The sequence below is a fragment of the Hippopotamus amphibius genome, chromosome 5, assembly GCF_030028045.1.
Source record: "Hippopotamus amphibius kiboko isolate mHipAmp2 chromosome 5, mHipAmp2.hap2, whole genome shotgun sequence".
In the NCBI taxonomy this organism is placed as follows: domain Eukaryota; kingdom Metazoa; phylum Chordata; class Mammalia; order Artiodactyla; family Hippopotamidae; genus Hippopotamus; species Hippopotamus amphibius.
The window spans coordinates 26,827,845-26,846,327 of NC_080190.1; the positions used below are offsets into that span (position 1 = coordinate 26,827,845).

Sequence of the window (18,483 nt, forward strand, 5' to 3'; positions counted from 1 at the left end):
CCCGTATTTGTGGGGGTGGTGAATTATGGGTGTGGGCAACCACCTGGGGCCTGGCCTTGCGGATGTGAGAAGTGCGTGTGAACACAGCGGCTTGTGTTAATGGCTCACGTTGTGGGGAGATACTTGTGTCCGGGTGCTTTGAACTGTGGATCAGTAGAGGTCTGTGTGCCTGTGTGTGATGCAGGGGCTGTGAATTGGGGTAGTTACGATTGCATGCTGTGTGTCTGAGGGTTCGTGTGTTTTGTGTGTACAAGTGCTTGGTTATATATTAACTGGGACAAGGAAAGATGTGTCCCGGTTTGGGGGGGAGGGTGTGTACGTGGGGTTGTATGTGTTCCGTGGGGCTTCGTAGTAGTGCACACATGCCTGTCGCCTGGGCAGGGGTGTTTCAGGTATGCCCACCACTGGTGCAGAAGGGCGTTTCGCCCGTCAACAGGAGGGTGAGGCTGCCTCATGAACTTGAGAAATTGTAGCACCTCCTCAGCGGTCACTTGCAGCCAGAGCCCTAGATGGGGGAACTGGGAAGGAGGGGCAAACCTGGAATTGCGTTCTGTCACGCCTCCCTTCCCAAGAAGCTTGCCCTGGGCCTCAGAGGTGCAGTGACTGGTTGAGACTGGGCTCAGATTCTAGCTCTGGGTGATCTCAATTTTCATAACCTCTCTGCCTCAGTTTCCTCATTTCCTTTAAAAAACACAGATAATGATGGTGTCTACCTCACATGTAGAAGATTCAATAAGGTAATGCAGAAAGTCCCTAGGGCACAGTAACTGCTATAGAAGTGTTAGTTCATTGCCTTCATCATTACTTTCTGAAGCCCTGGGCGAGTCCCTTCTCCACTCTAGGCCTCAGTAAAGTCAAGGGCTGGACCAGATAACCTCCTAGCTTCCCTGCCCTCGATCTCTGAGGCTCAGATTCTGTGCTGCTTCCTAAGCAAGGCAAGGCCCCACCCAGGGAAAGCTTCCCCGGTTTCTCTGCCTTCCACTCTCCAGCCAGGAAAGGGATGGATGGAGAGATTTAATTTATGTTGGTGTGCTTACGATAATGGCCACTTAGTGTCATGGGTAAAAGTGCCAGCTCTGGAGCCAGACTGCAGGGGGTTAGAGTCTGGCTTTTCAGACCTTGGACAGCCTTCCTACCCTCGCTGTGCCTGTCCTCTCTTCTGTAAATTGGGGGTAATGTCCCTATCCACCTTGTAAGCTTAATGTTGTATGTCAACGTGGCTGGGCCACAGTGCCCAGATATGTGGTCAAGAATTTTTCTGGATGGTACCCTGAAGGTGTTTTTGGAATGAGGTTAACTTTTCAATCAGTGGACGTTGAGTAAAGCAGATTACCCTCCCTAATGTGGTTTGGCCTGATCCGAGCACTTGAAGGCCTTAAGAGAGAGACTGACCTCTCCAAGCAAGAAGGAATTCTGCCATCACCTTTGGACTTGAACTGCAACTCTTCCTTGAGTCTCCAGCCTGTCAGCCTACCCCATCAGATTGTGGGCTCACCAAGCCCCCACAGTCATGTGAGCCAGTTCCTCTCTCTCTCTCTCTCTGTGTCTCTCTCAATATCCTGTTCTGTTTCTCTGGGGAACCCTGACTACGCAGCTCATATGGTTAAACTTATATACGTAAGCATGTTTAGAACACTGCCTACGACCTGGACAGTTCTCCTGAAATTCTAGCTACTGTTATTATTTAGTGAGCATCTACTATGTGCTGGCAACTTTACATATATTTCTTCATTTGCTGCTCAGAGCCGCATTGTGTGGTGGCTGGTGGGATTCCCATTTCACAAATGAGAAGCTGAGTCTCCAAGGGTGGCTTTCCAGGGTCTGTGGCAAAGTGAGGGTTTGAGTTCACGTTTAGGCTTCACTCTGCTCTGTGATGAAGCTCATGAAGCTTCCCAGGGTCGCTCCAGTCAGGGATGTTTGCGTGGAAAACATGGATGCTTGTTCCCCGGTCATCTCTTGTCACATTTAGGGATCTATTGAGTGCAGAGCCAAGACTACAAGGCAGGCCTGGAGAGGGTGGAGTCAACAGGAAGACAGTTCTCAGGTGGCTGACAGCCTCATGGAGGAGGCAGGATGGCAACGAGAGCTGGAAGACAGGGTAGCCTCAAATTTATCTCTGTTCCTTCCCTCCACGAACCTGCTCCTTCTCGCATCTTCCTCCTCCCACCACCCACCCTGTTGCCCAAGCACAGCATCAAGAAGTCATCCTTGACTCCTGCCTTCCTCTCACCTTCCCACCTGACCTCAAGATCTATCCCCTTCTCCCACCTCCACCACCACACCTGTTGGAAGCCCCTTTCGTCTCTCAGGAGGACCCCATCTTCCTCCTCAGCCTGTCTGCTCCCACCCTTACCCCTACGCTGTTCTCCACACCACAGCTAGAGTGAGTGCTTCCAAACATGGATCAGATAATGTGCTTTTCTGCTTAAATTCCAAGGATTTCCTGTCCCACCCAGAAAAACTCCTTATCCCGGCTTGCAGAGCCATGTGTTCTTTGGCCCCTGCCTGCCATCCTGCCCCGGGCTCTACCTTATTCTGCATCCCCCCATTCCCACACCAGCCACGCCCATCACCTTCCATTCCTTAAACACATCAGGTTCATTTTCTCCACAGTCTTTGCACTTGCTGTTCCCTCTGCCTGAATGCTGTTCCCACATGGCTGGCTCCTTAAGATTTCTGCTTGTCACCTCAGAGAACCTGCCCCCACCTCCACTGTCTAGCTGTCTCCACAAGTCACCCTGCTTCTTGCACATCACTGACCACACTCTAATTACCTTGTGGGTTTTCTTGTTATCTGTGTCCCACTACAAGCAGAGATCTTGCGGCAAGGCTCATGCCTGTAGCAGGGTCCCCTGGTGCTTGTTGAGTGGGCGGGTGGATGGAAGAAGGCATGGGTGCACGTATGACGCTGCAGGTCAGGAAAGAGAGGTTGCTGTGGCCTCGAGACAGGGACATTATCTGGGAAAAGGAGGAGTTTTTCTGATTAGGGGCAGAGAGCAGGAGCTTTGCTAATCAAGAGACAGCACTTGTGCAAAGGTGGGGAGCAGGACCACGTGTGGCTTGTTTGGAGACCAGATACTACGGCTGACCTTATTGAGCACCAGCTGTATGCCAGTGTAAAGTGTGGAGGTTACAGGAATGTGCCTTTCTGCCCTCGAGGGGTTTGTAGTCTGCTCTGGGTGATGAACTGTGCCGACGAGAATGTACTGTTGGACGGGGAAGCAAGGAAGTGGCGTGGTTATCTGAGGAAGAGCAGTCCGAGCCAAGGGCACACAGCCGGTGCAAAGGCCCAGGGGTGGGAGCATGTGGGCCCGCTCAAGGCATGGAGGGGAGGTCTGTGGCGGGAGTGGAACGTAGGGGAGGTCCAGATGTTAGGAAGGGAGAGCAGAGATGTGGTGGGGGTGGGACAATAGCTCAGCCCTTGTAGGGCCTTGGCAGCCACTTACGGGTTTTGGCTGTCATTGTGAGTGAGATGAAGAGCCTCTAAGGGGTTCTGAGGAGATGGGGACATGAATCTGACTTAGATCCTGGAAGGATTTTTTCTGACTGGTGAGTGGAGGTGGTCAAGGGGAGGAGACAGGTGATGAGAGGATGAGGACACAGGCAGCAGTGGAGGGACGAGGGTTTTGATGACCGGGCGCGGGCCGTGGGGTGCAGTTTATGTCCGGTTGCCTGGGCTCCCATTCTCAGGCCCACGACCTTGGGCAGATCCCTTACCTGAGCTCCGTGACCTCACCTATTCTGTTGTATCCGTCAGGTTCAGCTAGAGAAACAGAACCAGTAGGAGCTATAAAATTTCTTGCAAGGAACTGGCTTATGCAATTGTGGGGGCTGGCTAGGCAAGTCTGAAATCCAAGAGCTGGCTGCGGTGGCAGTCCACAGGTGTAATTTCTTCTGCAGGGAAGCCTCAACTCTGCCCTTAAAGCATGTCAGCTGATGGACCCAGGGCCCCTCAGAGTATCAAGTATAATCTCATTGAAAGTCAACTAATTATGAACCTGGTCACACCTACAAAATACCTCCCCAGCAATTCCCGGCTTAGTGTGTGGTTGAATAACTGGGGACTGTAGCCTAGCCAAGGTGACGCATGAAAGTCACGGTCACGTCCATGAAAATGGAGTAGCAGCCACCTGCAGGAAGGTGCAGAAGGTTCAAGGACGTGAGGCAGTTAGAAGGCTTTGCGCGGTGCCTGGCAGTAGGAAGAGCCTGTTGCTGTTCGCTGTGACTGGCCTCCCCTAGGTGAGCGCTGCTGCGGGAGCTCAGAGAGGGGACGGAGCAGACCCCCCAGAGCAGGGGCTTCTCTTCAGACCTGAAAAGATGGGCTGGGGGGCCCACAGTTATGGGAAGCTGCCTGGCTCCCTAGCTGGTAGCTGGGGAATTCTGACTTGCGCCACTAGAGGGCATGGGCGGCCATTGGATCCTATGGGATCATCCTGGCCCTGGGATTATTGTGCCCCAGGCTCCATCCCACCCAGGAGTCCTCTGGTGAGCTGCAGCTCGTTTAAATGCAAATGAGGTTGCTCAAGAGTGTTGCATGTTTGTTCTTTTGGGCCAGTGCTGATGTTCCTCATGAAATCCTGTTTACTTTATACTTTTCCTTGGAAACTTGGTGAGCTCTGCCGGCTTCCATTTTATTATCATATACAGTCTGCATCATTGGATGGAGTTATTGAGATTAGCATTACTGTAGTTTCACTGCCGAGAAGCATGTTGCTTAGAGTTTAGAGCTTAGGTTTTGGCATCAGACAGTGTTGAACTCCTGCTCTGCCATGTGTTTGCTCTGTGACTGGCAAGCTGTTTTACCTCTGACCTTCAGACCCCCATATGGAGAACAGGGGTAAAAATAGTGCCTGGCTCTATTAAAAGTAAGGATTGGATTAGCAGGGGGGCCTGGCACATAGCAAGCTCCCAGTGGTAGCAGCTGCCATTGTTGTTATTTTCGTTATTGATAGGTCCGGAAATGAGGGGAGAAGCTGGTCCTCCCTTGGATTCGAGAGTGAAAAGACCTGCTTGAAGCATTCTTTTCATTCTGTGAGCCCAGGGCCTGGCCCCCAGAGGCAACAGAACCTAGACTCAGAATATCCTGTAGAGTTAAGAACACAGGCTCTGGAGCCAGAATGCCTGGTTTTGTGTCCCAGCTCTGCCAGCCTTGTGATCTTGGGAAGTCCTTAACTTCCCTGTGCCTTAGATTCCTCATCTGTGAAATGGGTATAATGATAGCTCTTCCCCAGGTTGTTTGAGGCTTGAATATGAGTTAATACATGTGAAGTGTCTGGTGCATGAAACACTAAGGGTTAAGCCATTTCTATTATGAGTAGGAGGCAGTGCCGTGGACGTCCAGCTCTCGAACTGGAGGGACCACTGGCTTTGGCATTTGCCCTCCTCCAGGAGAGACTCCTCCAGCCAGAGGGGGAAGGCAAAGTGTGCACCGTCACATCATTGCCAGTCAGCCTCCCAATAACCTGGGCAGGTGGTCTTGTCCCTCTTTTATAGGACAGGAGAAGTAGGTCCAGGAACCTGCCCAAGGTCACCTAGCCAGGTAGAGACATAGGATTCGAATCTGGTCCTTCTGATCCAAACCTCTTTGCACTGAAGTCTGTTCTCTCCTGAGCCAAGGCCCGAGGGATCCACAGGTGAGCAAGACTGGGCTCTGGAGACCTCTACCAGGAGGTTCCACAGAACTTTTCTTGAGGAGAGGGCCTGCCCCAAGAGAGCCACTACCACCCCTGTGGTTTCTAGAAGGAACCCATTGGTCACGAGGGATTCTTAATTGGGTAAAGGGTCCCTTTGCAGGGTGTGACTAATATCCCCTTAATTTCTTTGTATGAATTTGGTCTTTAATAAGGTGTATTTGGTTTAAAGCTAAACCCACCCGTAGGTTCTGGCTGCTATAAGAAGTTATTCTACCTCCTCCTTTTATAGAGGAAGTAACTAAGAGAGGGGCTGCTGCCTACCCGAGGTGAGGGGTGGACAGAACCTGGCTTCCTTCTCATCACACTCCCACCAAACCCTGGGATGAGGCGGAGGTGTGAGGCGGGCCATGGGGAAGCAGAGAGAGCAGGTCTGTAGAGCTTCTGGTGCCTCGTCTTCCCCCAGGATGAATGCCTCAGGACACAGAGCAGGGCCAGGCTCTCTCTTGACCCTGGGCCTGCCCTGCTCACCAGCCACAGAGGGAGAGGGGCAGAGGCAAAGCAGACGGCAGTAGCCTTCACTTCCCTCCTGGAGGCTTTCATTTCTCTTAAGCAATTGCTGGTCCCCGGCCCCACAGAGGTCACAGCTCACCTGAGAAAGCCAGATGCTCTCAGGGATTCATTGATGAATGCAGGATGGAGTCAAGTAGAAGGGGCTGGGGGTGTGGCACTAGCCAAGATGGGAGGGGCAGGAGATGTGTCCTGGAGGATGGCAGGGGCTGGGATGAGCAGAGGGCCAGGCCTGAGCAAGGACTCAGAGTCTGGGATGTGTTTGAGAAGTCTGAGGGAAGAAGAGGTGTCTAGCCTGGCAGAAGTGAAGGGCTAGGGAAGGGGGAGGGCAGGAGATGCATCTGGAAGGGAAACCTGGGAGAGTGTGTCAGCAAGACTTTTCCAAAGCTTTCTTTTCTGCCCAAGCCATCCATCCTCAGGGAGAAAGGCCCAGGCTGCTGAGAGAACACGGCCAAGACATTCCTGGCACCCTCCAAAGGCCTGTTCCAAAAGTGAACGTGTCTCGTGAAGGCATTGCCTTCTGGCACATCTCACCCTGGTTGGTGTTTTTAAATAATTTTTATTTTCGTGGCTCCGGGTCTTCAGCCTGATGTCACCCTGGAGTTCAAAGCCAACTAATTGGAAATGAAAGGAGCCTGATTGATTTGGCAGCTCCACAACCAGCCTATGTGGCAGTGATGTGATGGAGAAAATGTGTGTCTGGCCATGACGCCCCTGGCCACAAGCAGTGTGGTCCCACTGCCCTACTGGCCTGGGCACAGGAAGCAGGGGTGGGGAGGGCTCCCCGAATCCTGGAATCACGTACTCCCGGGAAGGAGGCAGCTAGCTGGCAGGTAGCCTTGATTCCCTCACCCCTGCTTGCATAGCTTCTTTCTGCCCCTCATTCCTATCACCCGACCTCTCCTGCTGGGGTAAAGGGAAAATGGTCTGGAAGGGGACAGCATGTGCAAAGGCCCAGAGGTGTGCTGAGAGTCCCGAGCCTGCTCGTTGAAGCACAGATTCCTGGGCCGTGCCCAGACCTACTGCATGAGCATCTCTGGGGGTGGCGCCCAGGAACACCAGGCAGTTTTGATGGTCTCCCCAGGGATCCTGAGATCAAGGCAGGGTTGAATTTGGGATGGGTCATCCACGTGAGTTGATGGCAGTGTTCAGGGTAGTCAGGCGGCAAGGAGGAAGAAGGATCCGACCCCCAGGATGGACTGTGACTAGACACGGCTGCTCCTTGAGGGTGAATTTAGTTGTGTCCCACGTTGGGCGGGGGTGTGGCAGAACCAACATGGAAATGGGAGGGCAGTTAGAGGACAGAGAGCACCGGCCCAGCATTCGGGGCCTTGGAGAATGGCTATCCAGGGCCTGCCCAGCCACTAGCCTGCCTCCCGGCCTCCTCAGGAGGCTGTGACGAGATCCCTGTCTGCCTTTTACTTCCACAAGGTTTTCTTCTTCGAGGGAGGAAACACCCACATTGTGGTCCAGCAAAGAAATGTTTCCCACCATGGCCCTCAGCCAGAAAATAACTCGTTCCCCACTTGGGCTTTTGGGTTTATAAACATGTGACAAAAGAGGCAGCATTTCCAGTAACAACAAAGCCAACGGAAAAAACAAAGATTTGGGGGCAATGTGTGTTACTTATTGTTTTAGCACCTTTTTCTGATCTAAAGTTACTTTGTTTAGCAACAGGAATATGGCATGTGTAACTCAGTTGGCTTGTGACATTTTTATAATTGGTCAGTTTTGAAATGTGATAGCAAAGAAAAATTTTCCAAAGTTTCAGTAAAACTTAGAAGTTTGCAAGGAAAAAAAGTGTTTTTCCCCAACTCGTTCTCCTTTGCCCCCCGCCAGGATCTTGTCATTGCCACATGTGACCCAAGCATGTGGTATGAAGATGGATTTTGTTAATGTCAAAACCGGATGCTTGTACCAAGAAAACTGGGCCATGTTAGAAAGTCCCCTCCCTTCCCTGTGCTCAGAAGGAAGTGTCACCACCTCTTCGAGATGCTTCCTCCCGATGTTGTATCTGGCTGATGGATGCTGTGTTGTAGAAAAAGGCCCCCACAGGCTGCTTGTCCTGTTAGCCAGGGTCTCCCCCTCGGCCCTGGACCACCTTAGGCTCCCTGAGTCAGGGTCAGAGTCAGGGTTGAGTGCATAACTGTTCCCGGCAGGAGAGTTGAGGTCCTTGCAAAGCACTGATGACAGGCTAGTGACAAGAGGCCAAATTAAGACTGCCTTTGTTGGCAGCAGCCCCCCTGGGGAAACCTTGCAAACATGCACATTTAACATCCCTTGTCCCAAATCTGTGCGGGTAGGGCAGTTTCTCCTGGTCTGTCACCTCTCAGCCGTACACCTGTCCCTCCCTGGAGCCCTCTGTCAGTTTCCCATTTGCATTTGGTCACAGGGTTCTGAATAAGAGGGCCCTTTCCCCAACCTCTTCAGTGACCTCAGTTGCTCTCTCTGCTCTAAGCCCAGGGCTCAGTCAACCCTAGTGGCGGCTCTCCCAGGGGTGGGGGTGGGGGTCCCTTGAGGGCCACATTGATAAGAAGCAAGTTTCCGAATGGATGCTGGTACCAGACTCTCCTAGGATTCGGTGGTTCCTGCCAGACTTAGAGCTGACTCACTGGCACTGGCCGTGGCTGTTGTGTAGATTTGTCCAATGAACATCTGAGTACCTCATCCGGGCCAGGCCCCGCGGCCCAAGCCCAGGGATACCAAGGTGGATACAGTGAGGTCCGTGTCCTCAGGACTCTCAGTCGGGTCGAGGAGGTGGGAAAGTAAGCAGCGGTTACGATGTGATGTCCAAGTGCTCCGATGGGGGCTGGGGTGGTATGAGGGAGCCTCCCCAGGGAGGCACAGATCTGCCTGCGGGTGGGGTGCTGAGTGAGGCCTTCTACTCCTGGTTCCCTGAGGGTTTAAATGAGTCAGCCCGGAGAAGAGGGGGAGCAGCCTGAAGAGGCATCTGGTCAGTCTCAGCATTGGCTGTGTGAGCATGCCACGTCCTCTAAGCGGGGCTGGGGCACATCCTCCGCATCCCCTGAGTACCTGCTGGGCGGTGCTGTTTCAGAGATACCACTGCAGATGGTCACTCGTTCACTAACGTTGTTGAAGCTTAAAAAGTTCTAATTATAAAATTAATACATGTGTCCCAGGACTTCCCTGGCGGGCCAGTGGTTAAGACTCTGGGCTTCCAATGCAGGGGACATGGGTTCAATCCCTGGTCGGGGAACTAAGATCCCATATGCCGTGCGGTGCGGCCAAAACAAAAAACGTGTGCCTGGGTTGGAGAGAACTTGCCCCAAAGGTCACCTCTGACCTGTTCCTTCTTGTTAAGAGGACCCTGGCTTCCAGTGGTCTCCTGGGGGACACATGCCCTGCCTGTGACAGGAAGGCATGAATCCTGATTCCATACGATTCCAGGGCCGTGGCCTGCCCAGCCAGGCACCTGGCACTAGGAAGTGTTCATTAAATATCCAGCTAACCCTCAGGTCTCCATTGGGGAGGGAATCGTCATCCAGTGGGTCTCCCTTCTGGTAGATGACTGGCCAGGATTGACAGGACAGAGAAAGAGCAGCCCTTTCAAGTCCCAGGTGAAGACCAGGGGAACCTAGAGAAGGGGCCCCGCCCCCCCACACTTGTGCAGTGAGCCAGGACAGGGCCCTCTGAGCACCCATCTCCTTCCTGGCATCTCCCCAGGGGGGACGTTCAGCATTAGCCAGAGTCCCTGAGCTGTGGTGCCAAAGGGTTAACTTTGTGCTCCCCAGAGAGCGCACACTCCTGACCCTCCCCTGTCCTGCAGGCCCTCCCAGCTGCGGCCTCCTGGGCATAGCTCGGTCACGTGAGAGCCAGATATGGGGATTTCCCAAGCAGCGATATGTGTGTGTGTGTATGTGCGTGCGTGCACACACACACACACACATAGTCACACTGCTGTTTACGTGGCATCTGAGAGCTCAGGGGATTGGTCCAAACCCACACAGAGCAGGAGCAGGAGCAGGAGCAGGATGGGGGGTGAGACGAGGCCCCAGGCTCCAGGCACACACCCTGGGAGGCTGCGCGGAGCGCTGCTGAGCCCTGCTCCCACCAGACATCGTAGATAAGCCAGTTGTTTTTGCTCAGACTCCCATTTCCTGCAACATCCATCTTGCCATAGACCATATTGCTTATGGATAAAAATTTTTTTTTAATCTCTTTGAAAGGCTTTACAGCAGATGCTGGAAGCTTGCAGCCTTCCAAGGATGTTCTGCTGGGCTTGGGGGCCTGCCTGTGAGTTTCTCTGAGCAGCACTAGCTAGGCTCAGGGTCTTTCCTAGCCTGAGGATGCCCATATGTGCCTCAGGCCACCCCTGCCAGAACCTAGACTAGAGGGAGGCCCTGGGGGCCAAGAAAGCCCTGGAGCAGTGGGGTCAGCTGGACCTCAGTTTCCCTGTGAAACCCTTGGGACTGAGGGCACTGAGTGTGGGTCCCTTCCGTCAGCCACCGTGGACTTTCTGGGTACCACCTACTGTGTTCAGTGTGCCGTGAGGATGCTGACAGGGTTAAGACCCTGAAGGAACTTCAGAACTGATTGGAGAGACATAACAAATTTTGATTAAGCACCTACTGTGTGCCAGACACTTGCTAGGACCACAGCACTATCCAGACATTCTGGAGCTAGTAGACACAGTCAGTGAACAATACAGAGACCCTGCCCAGGGAAAGATGAGGGCGGCCTGCAAACCTTGAAAAGGGGGTCATCTTCAACTTCAATTCACAAGTGAACTCTGCCCCTAGACCCTGCCCCCTTGTCCCCACCCTCGTCCTCCTCTGGCAGTGCCCAGCCAGATGTCAGCCAAAGTATTGTGAGCCCTGCTCCAAAAGTGGGGTCCTGTTACAGATGCCAGGCCTCCAGGTCTCAGCCATGCTGCATCCCCCCCACCATGAGCCCCCATCCGGGGCCCTGCCTGCTTTCCAGTAGGGTCTGGGCATCCTGGGGCAGTGAGGGTACACTTGAGTGGCAGCCCCAGTGGGGCCAGGCAGCTGGATGAGGGAGCCACACAGCCTCCCCCAAACTTACATGACCCCTGAAACAGTCAGGAACACCTGGGAGGGTGTCTCTGATCGTAAGTATCTGTGCCCCGTCCCCGAGGCTGGAGGGCCAGTTGGTCATAGCCAGGGGCCTCCAGCTGTGCGCGTGGTAGATGCTCATTACATAGTGGGCGGTTGATTCATTGATAATCTGATAGTGAAAGTCCAGTCTGAAGGAAATGAGATCTTGCATTTTTTGTGGCCCTGCGATGGGGTAGTCCGTCCTGGGCCCACTGCTGTGGGCTCCATCTCTCGCGGCTCTTGTGGAGACTGCACCAGGGGAGGGGGTGGACTGCCGGGCTGGGGTCTGGAGACCCAGCAGCTGCTCCCTTCATCCTGCATCGCTGGCCTCTGTTTCTGCTGTTACCGCTGCCTCATCCTCACTGGCTTCGGCTGGGCAAGCTGGTGAGCGGGGGAATTGGAGGGGGGATAGCCCAGTCAGTGCGGAGGACCACCAAGGCAGACCACCCCGGGGGGGGGGGGGTTGGGGGGTGGCTGGGATCCAGGAACTCTGAACAGTGTTGAGTTTGTGTCTTCTGTACACACCAGCGCCCCGGCGTGGGGAGAGGTGAGAGCCCGAGAGCCGAAGGAGAGGCCACCGCCCAGGGGGCTGCTGTGGGGTCAGGCAGCAGCTGCAGGAGCAGAGGCTCAGAACCCTGCCGGCCTCCCCACACAGCGCCCCTCTGCCCGCCCACGGCACACCTGATAACCACAGCACCTGTCTTTAACCAGAAGCTGACTGTCTTTTGAGCAGGGTGGAAGGAGGAAATAGACCTGTCTGCCAGCACAGCCCCCCTGGGCAGCTGCGGTGCTTCTGGGGGCAGCCTGGGCCTCTGCCCACACCCACTTGCGTAGGCTGGGCTGTCACTGCTGGCCCCAGCCGTGACCTAGTGGGTGTCCTTGGACTTAGTCCCTAAGGGGCTGTGGAGGGGCTCCAGCCCCAACCCCGTTCCCCACCTGAGCCGGGAGACTGACTGTTCTCTGACTGCATGGCTCAGCGGTCAGAGGGTCAGTAGTGCATTCCTGCCCGGGGATGGGCCGCCCGCACGTGGACCCTGGATTGTGGGAGAGGCAGCTCCTGGGGAAGGAGGCAGGCCCCTTCCTGCTGAGAGCAAAAGGAAAGGAATATGGCTGCATTTACAAAGGGAAGCCCAACAGAAATAAAGGAGCCTCCCTCAGCCAATGGCTGGGGAGGATCCAGAGAATGACGTCCCCTGTTTTTAGGCCCCTTTGTTCCCCGTCCCCGGACATCTTGCCTGGGCTCAAGGCTGACCCATCACTTCCTTGCTGTGAGGCCTTAGGAAAAAACTTAACGTTCCTGAGCCTCGCTTTCTGCCTCTGTAAAATACAGATTCTTATAAGGATTAAATTAATGCTCATCAAATGTTTGGCCCAGGACCTAGCATCCGTGTTAAGAAAGTGGGAACTGGTATGCTTGTTCTAGCCTCAGCCCTGCCACTAACTTGCTGTGTGACCTTAGGCAAGCTTCTCCTCTCTGGTCCTAAGTCCCCACATGCTCCTTCCAGCCATTAATTTATTTAGCTCAGAATTCTGTGGCCCAGAACCCTCAGGCCTTGGGCAGGACCAGCTATATAACTTATGGGACCTCTTGTTCATAAATGATTAAAGATTTCAAATGGGGGACAGAGGGTATTAAACCGAGCATAGCTTCCTCCGAAGTGTGGGTCCCTGTGTGCCTGCGCAGATCACACTGCCCGAAGCCAGCCCTGCCTTGGAGGCTGAGGGCATAGGAGGCAGGGCCAGGGGTCTGGGCTGCTGGTGTAGCAGCACTGACCCTTCACCCCTCCAGTCCAAGGGCATGATTTTCCCATGCCATAGCTTACCCTGGAGCAAGCTGCAGAGCGGTGCCCCTGTGGGCAGCCGCTCACGCACCTTATAGCTGGACACTCCCCAGCGTCCACCGTGTGACTTTGGACTAGAAGTCATGTTTGAGCTATTCCTTGTTCTCTGTCTTGACCGTCTTAATTCATGCCATGTTTTTTCCGGATGCCATTCATATCACTTTCACTGTTGTGCCTCTGTTGCTGCTGCTCTGAGCATGATGACATATTTCAGGCCCTATACATCATGTCGGTCAAGCTGCTACTTCTTTGGGAAGGACTGTTAGCCCTGGAGGGCTCTGGTAAAGATTTGAGTTACTTCATGCCTGTGACAGTACAGTGCCTGCAACGAGGGATGTGCTCTCCTTGGAAAAAGTAGCTCCTCCTCCTTCTGCTGTTAAATAACAGGGCTAGCAGCTATTAGGCCCTAACCGAATGGGTGGCCTGAAAGCGGTGGCTGAGTTCCCTGGTGGCCTAGTCAAAAAGGGAAAGAAACATGTGGAGTCTGCAGGAAACTTAAGAAATCTAGCCCTATGCAACGTTCAGTTGTACAAAAGGAGAGAAAAGACTAGAATACAACAGATATTTAGAAACCAGTTCAAGGCTGCAGTGAGGTAAGAACAATAGAATTCCCAAAGAGAGAGAGGTCTTGAGTGTTCAAGTGTGCTGAGATGTTGAAGAATGGAAGGACACAGAGAAGACGGGGTGGGGGGCGGGGGGCGGGGCGGGGGGGGTGAGGTCAAGGGATATTCATTCCTGGCAGGGGCCCTGCTCCTCCTCCCCTCCCAGGAGCCTGGGGCGGGGGCTGTGTAAGCCGATAAGGCGGGTGACCCTGCCCTGGTCCCCTTGAGCCCTTGGTTTGCTTTCATTCTCTGAGGAGTTTGTGCTGTTGGCTGTTCTCCTGTCTCTCCCACCTGGGCTCACAGCCCACTCTGGATTTATTAGTTTGGATGGGTGGAACTTGCTTTACACCAGGGAGGAATTCCTGGAAGCATAGTTTGAGACTAGATTTGGGTAAATTGAACCCAATTCTTACTGCTCTGGAGTTACTCAATGTTAAAAGAAAACTTATTACACACCAATAGGGGTCCCTCTCCTAACTTAAGTCTATCCAGGTGTTTATTATGTAGTCCTTGGGTGTATATGTGTTTGGCGGAAACGTCCTTAAAGTCAGGAGCTGCTGTAATGTTGTTCCTTGATTTCTCCTAATCACCTGGACTTGACAAGAGTCAGGCTCAACACCTAAGTGTCCTCAGGACTTGCAGGCACCTGGTTTTCTCTGGGCCTGGGTTCTTGCTGGTCTAGCAATCCAGGAGGAGTGGCTGTGGCAGGGACGTGAGTCCTGTGGGATGGCCGTGTGAGGGACCCTGTCTCCATGCCTCCCGTCTCGCAGGCACACACCACTTTAGTCACCAGCTTTGTCCCTGTCCCCCACTCCCCTTCCGTGTTCCGGAGGCCTAATTCCTACCCCTCCAGAACCTTTCACAGGCACTTGGCCATTTTGCTCTTAAAGCAAACCTACAAAGAAAAAGACAAGGTAGGTATTTTTATCCCCATTTCACAGAAGGAAAAGGGGCTCAGAGATTTGCTAAATGCCCCAGAATCCATGAGCTACGTGGGAGAGTGAACACAAGAACCAAGATTTTTTTTTTTAATTCTTGCTCTGGTTCCTCTCTGCCTTACGTGCCTCCTGAACTGTTGGCCTTCTCCACTTGAGTTTTGTATACTGAGCGTGTGCTCAAGTGGTTTTCCCTGGAAATGTGGTCTGTTTCTCTGGAAAGATTTGTTTCGGCTGTGGTACCCTTGTGTTATGGAGATTAGCATGTTTCTGCTGGAAGAGTCTAGAACAGGAAACAAGTATCTTGGAGCTGTGGGCCCCAAATGCTTGATTTTACAGATGTGGCCCAGAGAAGTCAAGCCACTTGCCCAAGGTCACACAGCCAGTTCTCAGCAAAACCAGTTGTGCAGATTCCCTTGCTTTCCACCGGGCCCGTGTCTCTGTGCTATAGGGCCCGTGGTTCTGTCACCAGAGAGGAGGGGTAGAGACAGCAGGGAGGGCAGGGAGCCGTTGGTTTGTGTCACTCACAGCTGTTCATTTGGCCGCGCCTGCCTCTTGCTCCCTCACCCGGTCCCTCCTTCTCGCCATTTTCCCAGCCCCGAGCCAGCAGCCGTGTCTGCCTCCTGGCCAGGGGGCCAGGGTTCGTGAGCCAGGGGCCCCTCCTCTGTTCATTGTAATGAGGCAGAGGGGGGTCCCTCCCGCCCTGGGAGAGGGCTTGCTCGGGTGGGCTGGAGAGAAGGCACTCCAAAGAGGGGAAATTTGGGGCGGGAGCCATGGAACTGGATTAATTCTATGGATCCAGGGGACTGGGAAATAAATCACATTTTAAAAAGACTGTTTTTTTTTTTTTAAGAGAGGCTCGTTTCTGGTCCGCTTCCCATTTTCCTTTGGAAAGAGGGAAGGGCCTGCTTATTGAGGGGGAAGGGGATGGGCATGAGCTCAGGTTGTTCCACGTTTCGGAGTGGGGGCTCAGCTTCCAGAGGCTGAGGGACCTTTTCCTGTCCACCCTCCCCGGCCTGCCCAAATGCCCACACCGCAAATGCCTGGGAGAGCATCGGACCCTTCAAGATGATTGTTGAAAAAAGTCAACCAAGCAGCAAAGGCCTTGTGAGCATTTAGTCCAGATAGGTCAATGGCCCCCCCTTCTCTTTCCTGGGGGTCTGGAGCAGCTCCCCTTCTCTGACAACCTCATCTCCTAGCCTAGAGGTTGGCAAACCACTGCCCACAGGCCAAGCCCAGCCCACCATGTTGTTTTATAAATAAAGTTTTATTGGCACAGTTCATTCATTCCTCTATGGATTGTAACTGCAGAGGTGAGTAGTCTCAACAGACACCATGTGGCCCACAAAGCCTACAATACGGACTCTCTGGCCCTTTACAGAAAGTCTGTCGACCCAGAACATGTCTTCCTGGGTTCTCCATGCCCAGGCCAAATGATTTCCCTTGGCTCACTGACAGACATTAGCACTGCCCAAAACATTTCCTTCTGAAGAACCCAAAGCAAAGTGTACAAAGTAATGAAGCCAGCAGAGATGGAGAGAAGTGTGGGCAACCTCTTCGTTGGCTCAGCCCTGGGCTGGGTGGGACTAGATGGCGTTGGGATGGGCCTGGCATTAGGCCTGCCCAAGGGGGTTAGGATGGCCTTGCTGGGTGGCAGCCGCTTGGCCACATCTGGGGCACAGCAGCAAGAAGTCATAGCCCCAGCAAGATCTGGCACCAGACAGTGAAGCCCCACATTCTGAACTCAGGCCCCCTCAACCACAGCAGCTGAAAGTCTCGGAGTGCGTCTGCCTTGTCTCGGCCCTACCAGGGCATGAAAGCTGGGCCAGCGTGGCTCCTGCTCTCCCAGGAGGCTTCTGGCCACAGGATGCTTGTCTGTGGGTGTGGTCCCCCAGAGCCCCTTTACCTCCAGTTCCAGCTGACCCAGTGTCTGTGGGAAGCATCTCTGGGTGCCAGCATTTTCTTGATGCATCTAGTATTGAAATGCCATCTGGTTCTTGTCCTTGCAACTCCAGGAGTCTGATTTTCCTGCTGCCCCCAGAGCTGATTGAACCAAGCTCATGGGATATGCCCAGGGAAGAGTTTCAGAGAGATTAAGTAACTTTATCAAAGGGGCAGAGCCTGGATTTGAATGTAGACAGATTCCAGAGGCCATGCCAAACTTCTCCAGAGGAGCCCCACTGTGTTAGTTTGCAGTGAGCCCTGGAAGGGCCAGGCTTCCCAGGTCTACATGGGGAGCCAGCCCGCAATTGGAAGGTGGCTTCCTGAGCGAGGGAGAGTTATATGCTTTAAATGGTGAGTGGCATCAGACTGAAGCCTGTGTCCCCACAAGAGATGGGCACTGTACTAGCTGTGTGACCTTAGACCAAGTTACTTAACCTCTCTGGTTCATTGTCTTTATCTGCAAAACGGAGGGAGTTTCTCGTCATTGTAGGTTTAGTATGAAAAGCAGATGAGTTACTGTATGTAAGTGCTCAGCACAGCGCTTGGTGCTGCTGTGTCGATTTTCATTACTGTCAGTCAGGCTGCGCTCCTGGCCAGCGCTGGACAAGCAGTCCGAGGCTTTGCCTCTCACACTTGCATCTCCACGTTTTCTTCTCGCTGTAGCCACTGTAGCCAACACTGTTCTCGTTTGGAAGCAGTCAGCAGTTCAGCAGAGGAAGCACCAGCTGGGGTGTCCCAGACCTGGTTCCGTTTCTGGCTCTGCTACTCTGGCCTCGTGGGAACTTGGGCCCATTCCTTCCCCTGTCTGAGCTCAGATTCCACCCCTGTAAAATGGGGCAAAAGGTGCGTACCCAGCTCAAGGACTCATCAGGTGTAAATGAGCCACTGTATGTTGTAGGTAGGCTGTCAGCGTTACACGTGTTGACCCTCTGATATTCTAGAAATGTCTGCACCATTGATTAAGCTAAGAGCTGTTTACCTCATTATAATGTTACTATAGTACACCTTATGATCTTAAGTTGTTTTAGGTGCTTTGACTTTGTTCCTCCCTCTTGGCCGGAAGACACATTTTGACCTCATTTCACAGATGAGGAAACTGAGGCCCAGATCACACATGACTGGCTGAGCCTGGATGAGAGCCCTTGTTTCTTCTGGTCACTGAAAGTCCCCATTCTGTGTTGGAGTTGGGGTGTGAGACTTTTTAAAATGAAGCTTCCTTCCATTTTGCCAGAGCCTGTCTGTCTTTCTCAATGGTTACGACCAGGGCAAGGGCTGGACAAGACACCGAGGCCCAGTGGTGCGGTGCCTGGAGCCTGGCTTTGGGCTCTCCAACCCTGATGTTTAAGGTTCCAGAGCCAGGCTGCTGAGCCTGCTGGCTTGGTGAGGATCCTTGGAGCCACCAGGCCCTGTGGGGCCAGCCACCCATGTGGCCAGAGAGGAAGGTCCAGGCTGCCTTCTTGGGGCAGCGATAAGCCACGGGCCCTGTTCCAGGCCGGGATTGTGTAGGATTCTCTGTGCTCCAGAGGATTCCTGCATTTTGCAGACACCTCATTATCCCCGTCCTGGCCGGCGGCGTCCCAGCGCCTCTGTAATCACTCAGGCCCACGCCCAGCAGCCGTCCCAGGGCCAGGAAATCACTCCCCTCCCCTCCCCCGCCTTCCGCCGGCGGCCCAACGCGGCGCCTGCAGCCACTCGCCTGTGGACCTCCTGCCTGCCTAACGGTTCTCTCCTCCTCTGATTCTCTTCTCTCCTGCTGCTGCTTGCTCTCGGGGGACTCGGAAGTGTGGCTCTCCAGCTGGGCTGAGTCTCCCAAGAAGGACGTGACAGGTACTGCCTGGTGTGCATGTGAGTGCATGTGTGTAAACATGTGTGCCCCGGCATGCGGG

At 53.7% G+C, this 18,483-nt stretch overlaps 1 protein-coding gene across 8 annotated transcripts in view; it reads left to right on the top strand.

Annotated features, from left to right (window-relative positions):
• SH3PXD2A (SH3 and PX domains 2A) overlaps window positions 1-18,483 on the top strand; it is a 240,117-nt gene that overhangs the window by 159,596 nt on the left and 62,038 nt on the right. For 2 of the 8 annotated variants that reach the window (XM_057735798.1, XM_057735797.1), the window contains exon 7: window positions 18,380-18,424. The exons of the other annotated variants lie outside the window; for them this stretch is intronic. In XM_057735798.1, coding sequence (XP_057591781.1) covers window positions 18,380-18,424 — 45 coding nt within the window. The remainder of the gene's footprint in view (window positions 1-18,379; window positions 18,425-18,483) is intronic. 8 annotated transcript variants of the gene reach the window in all.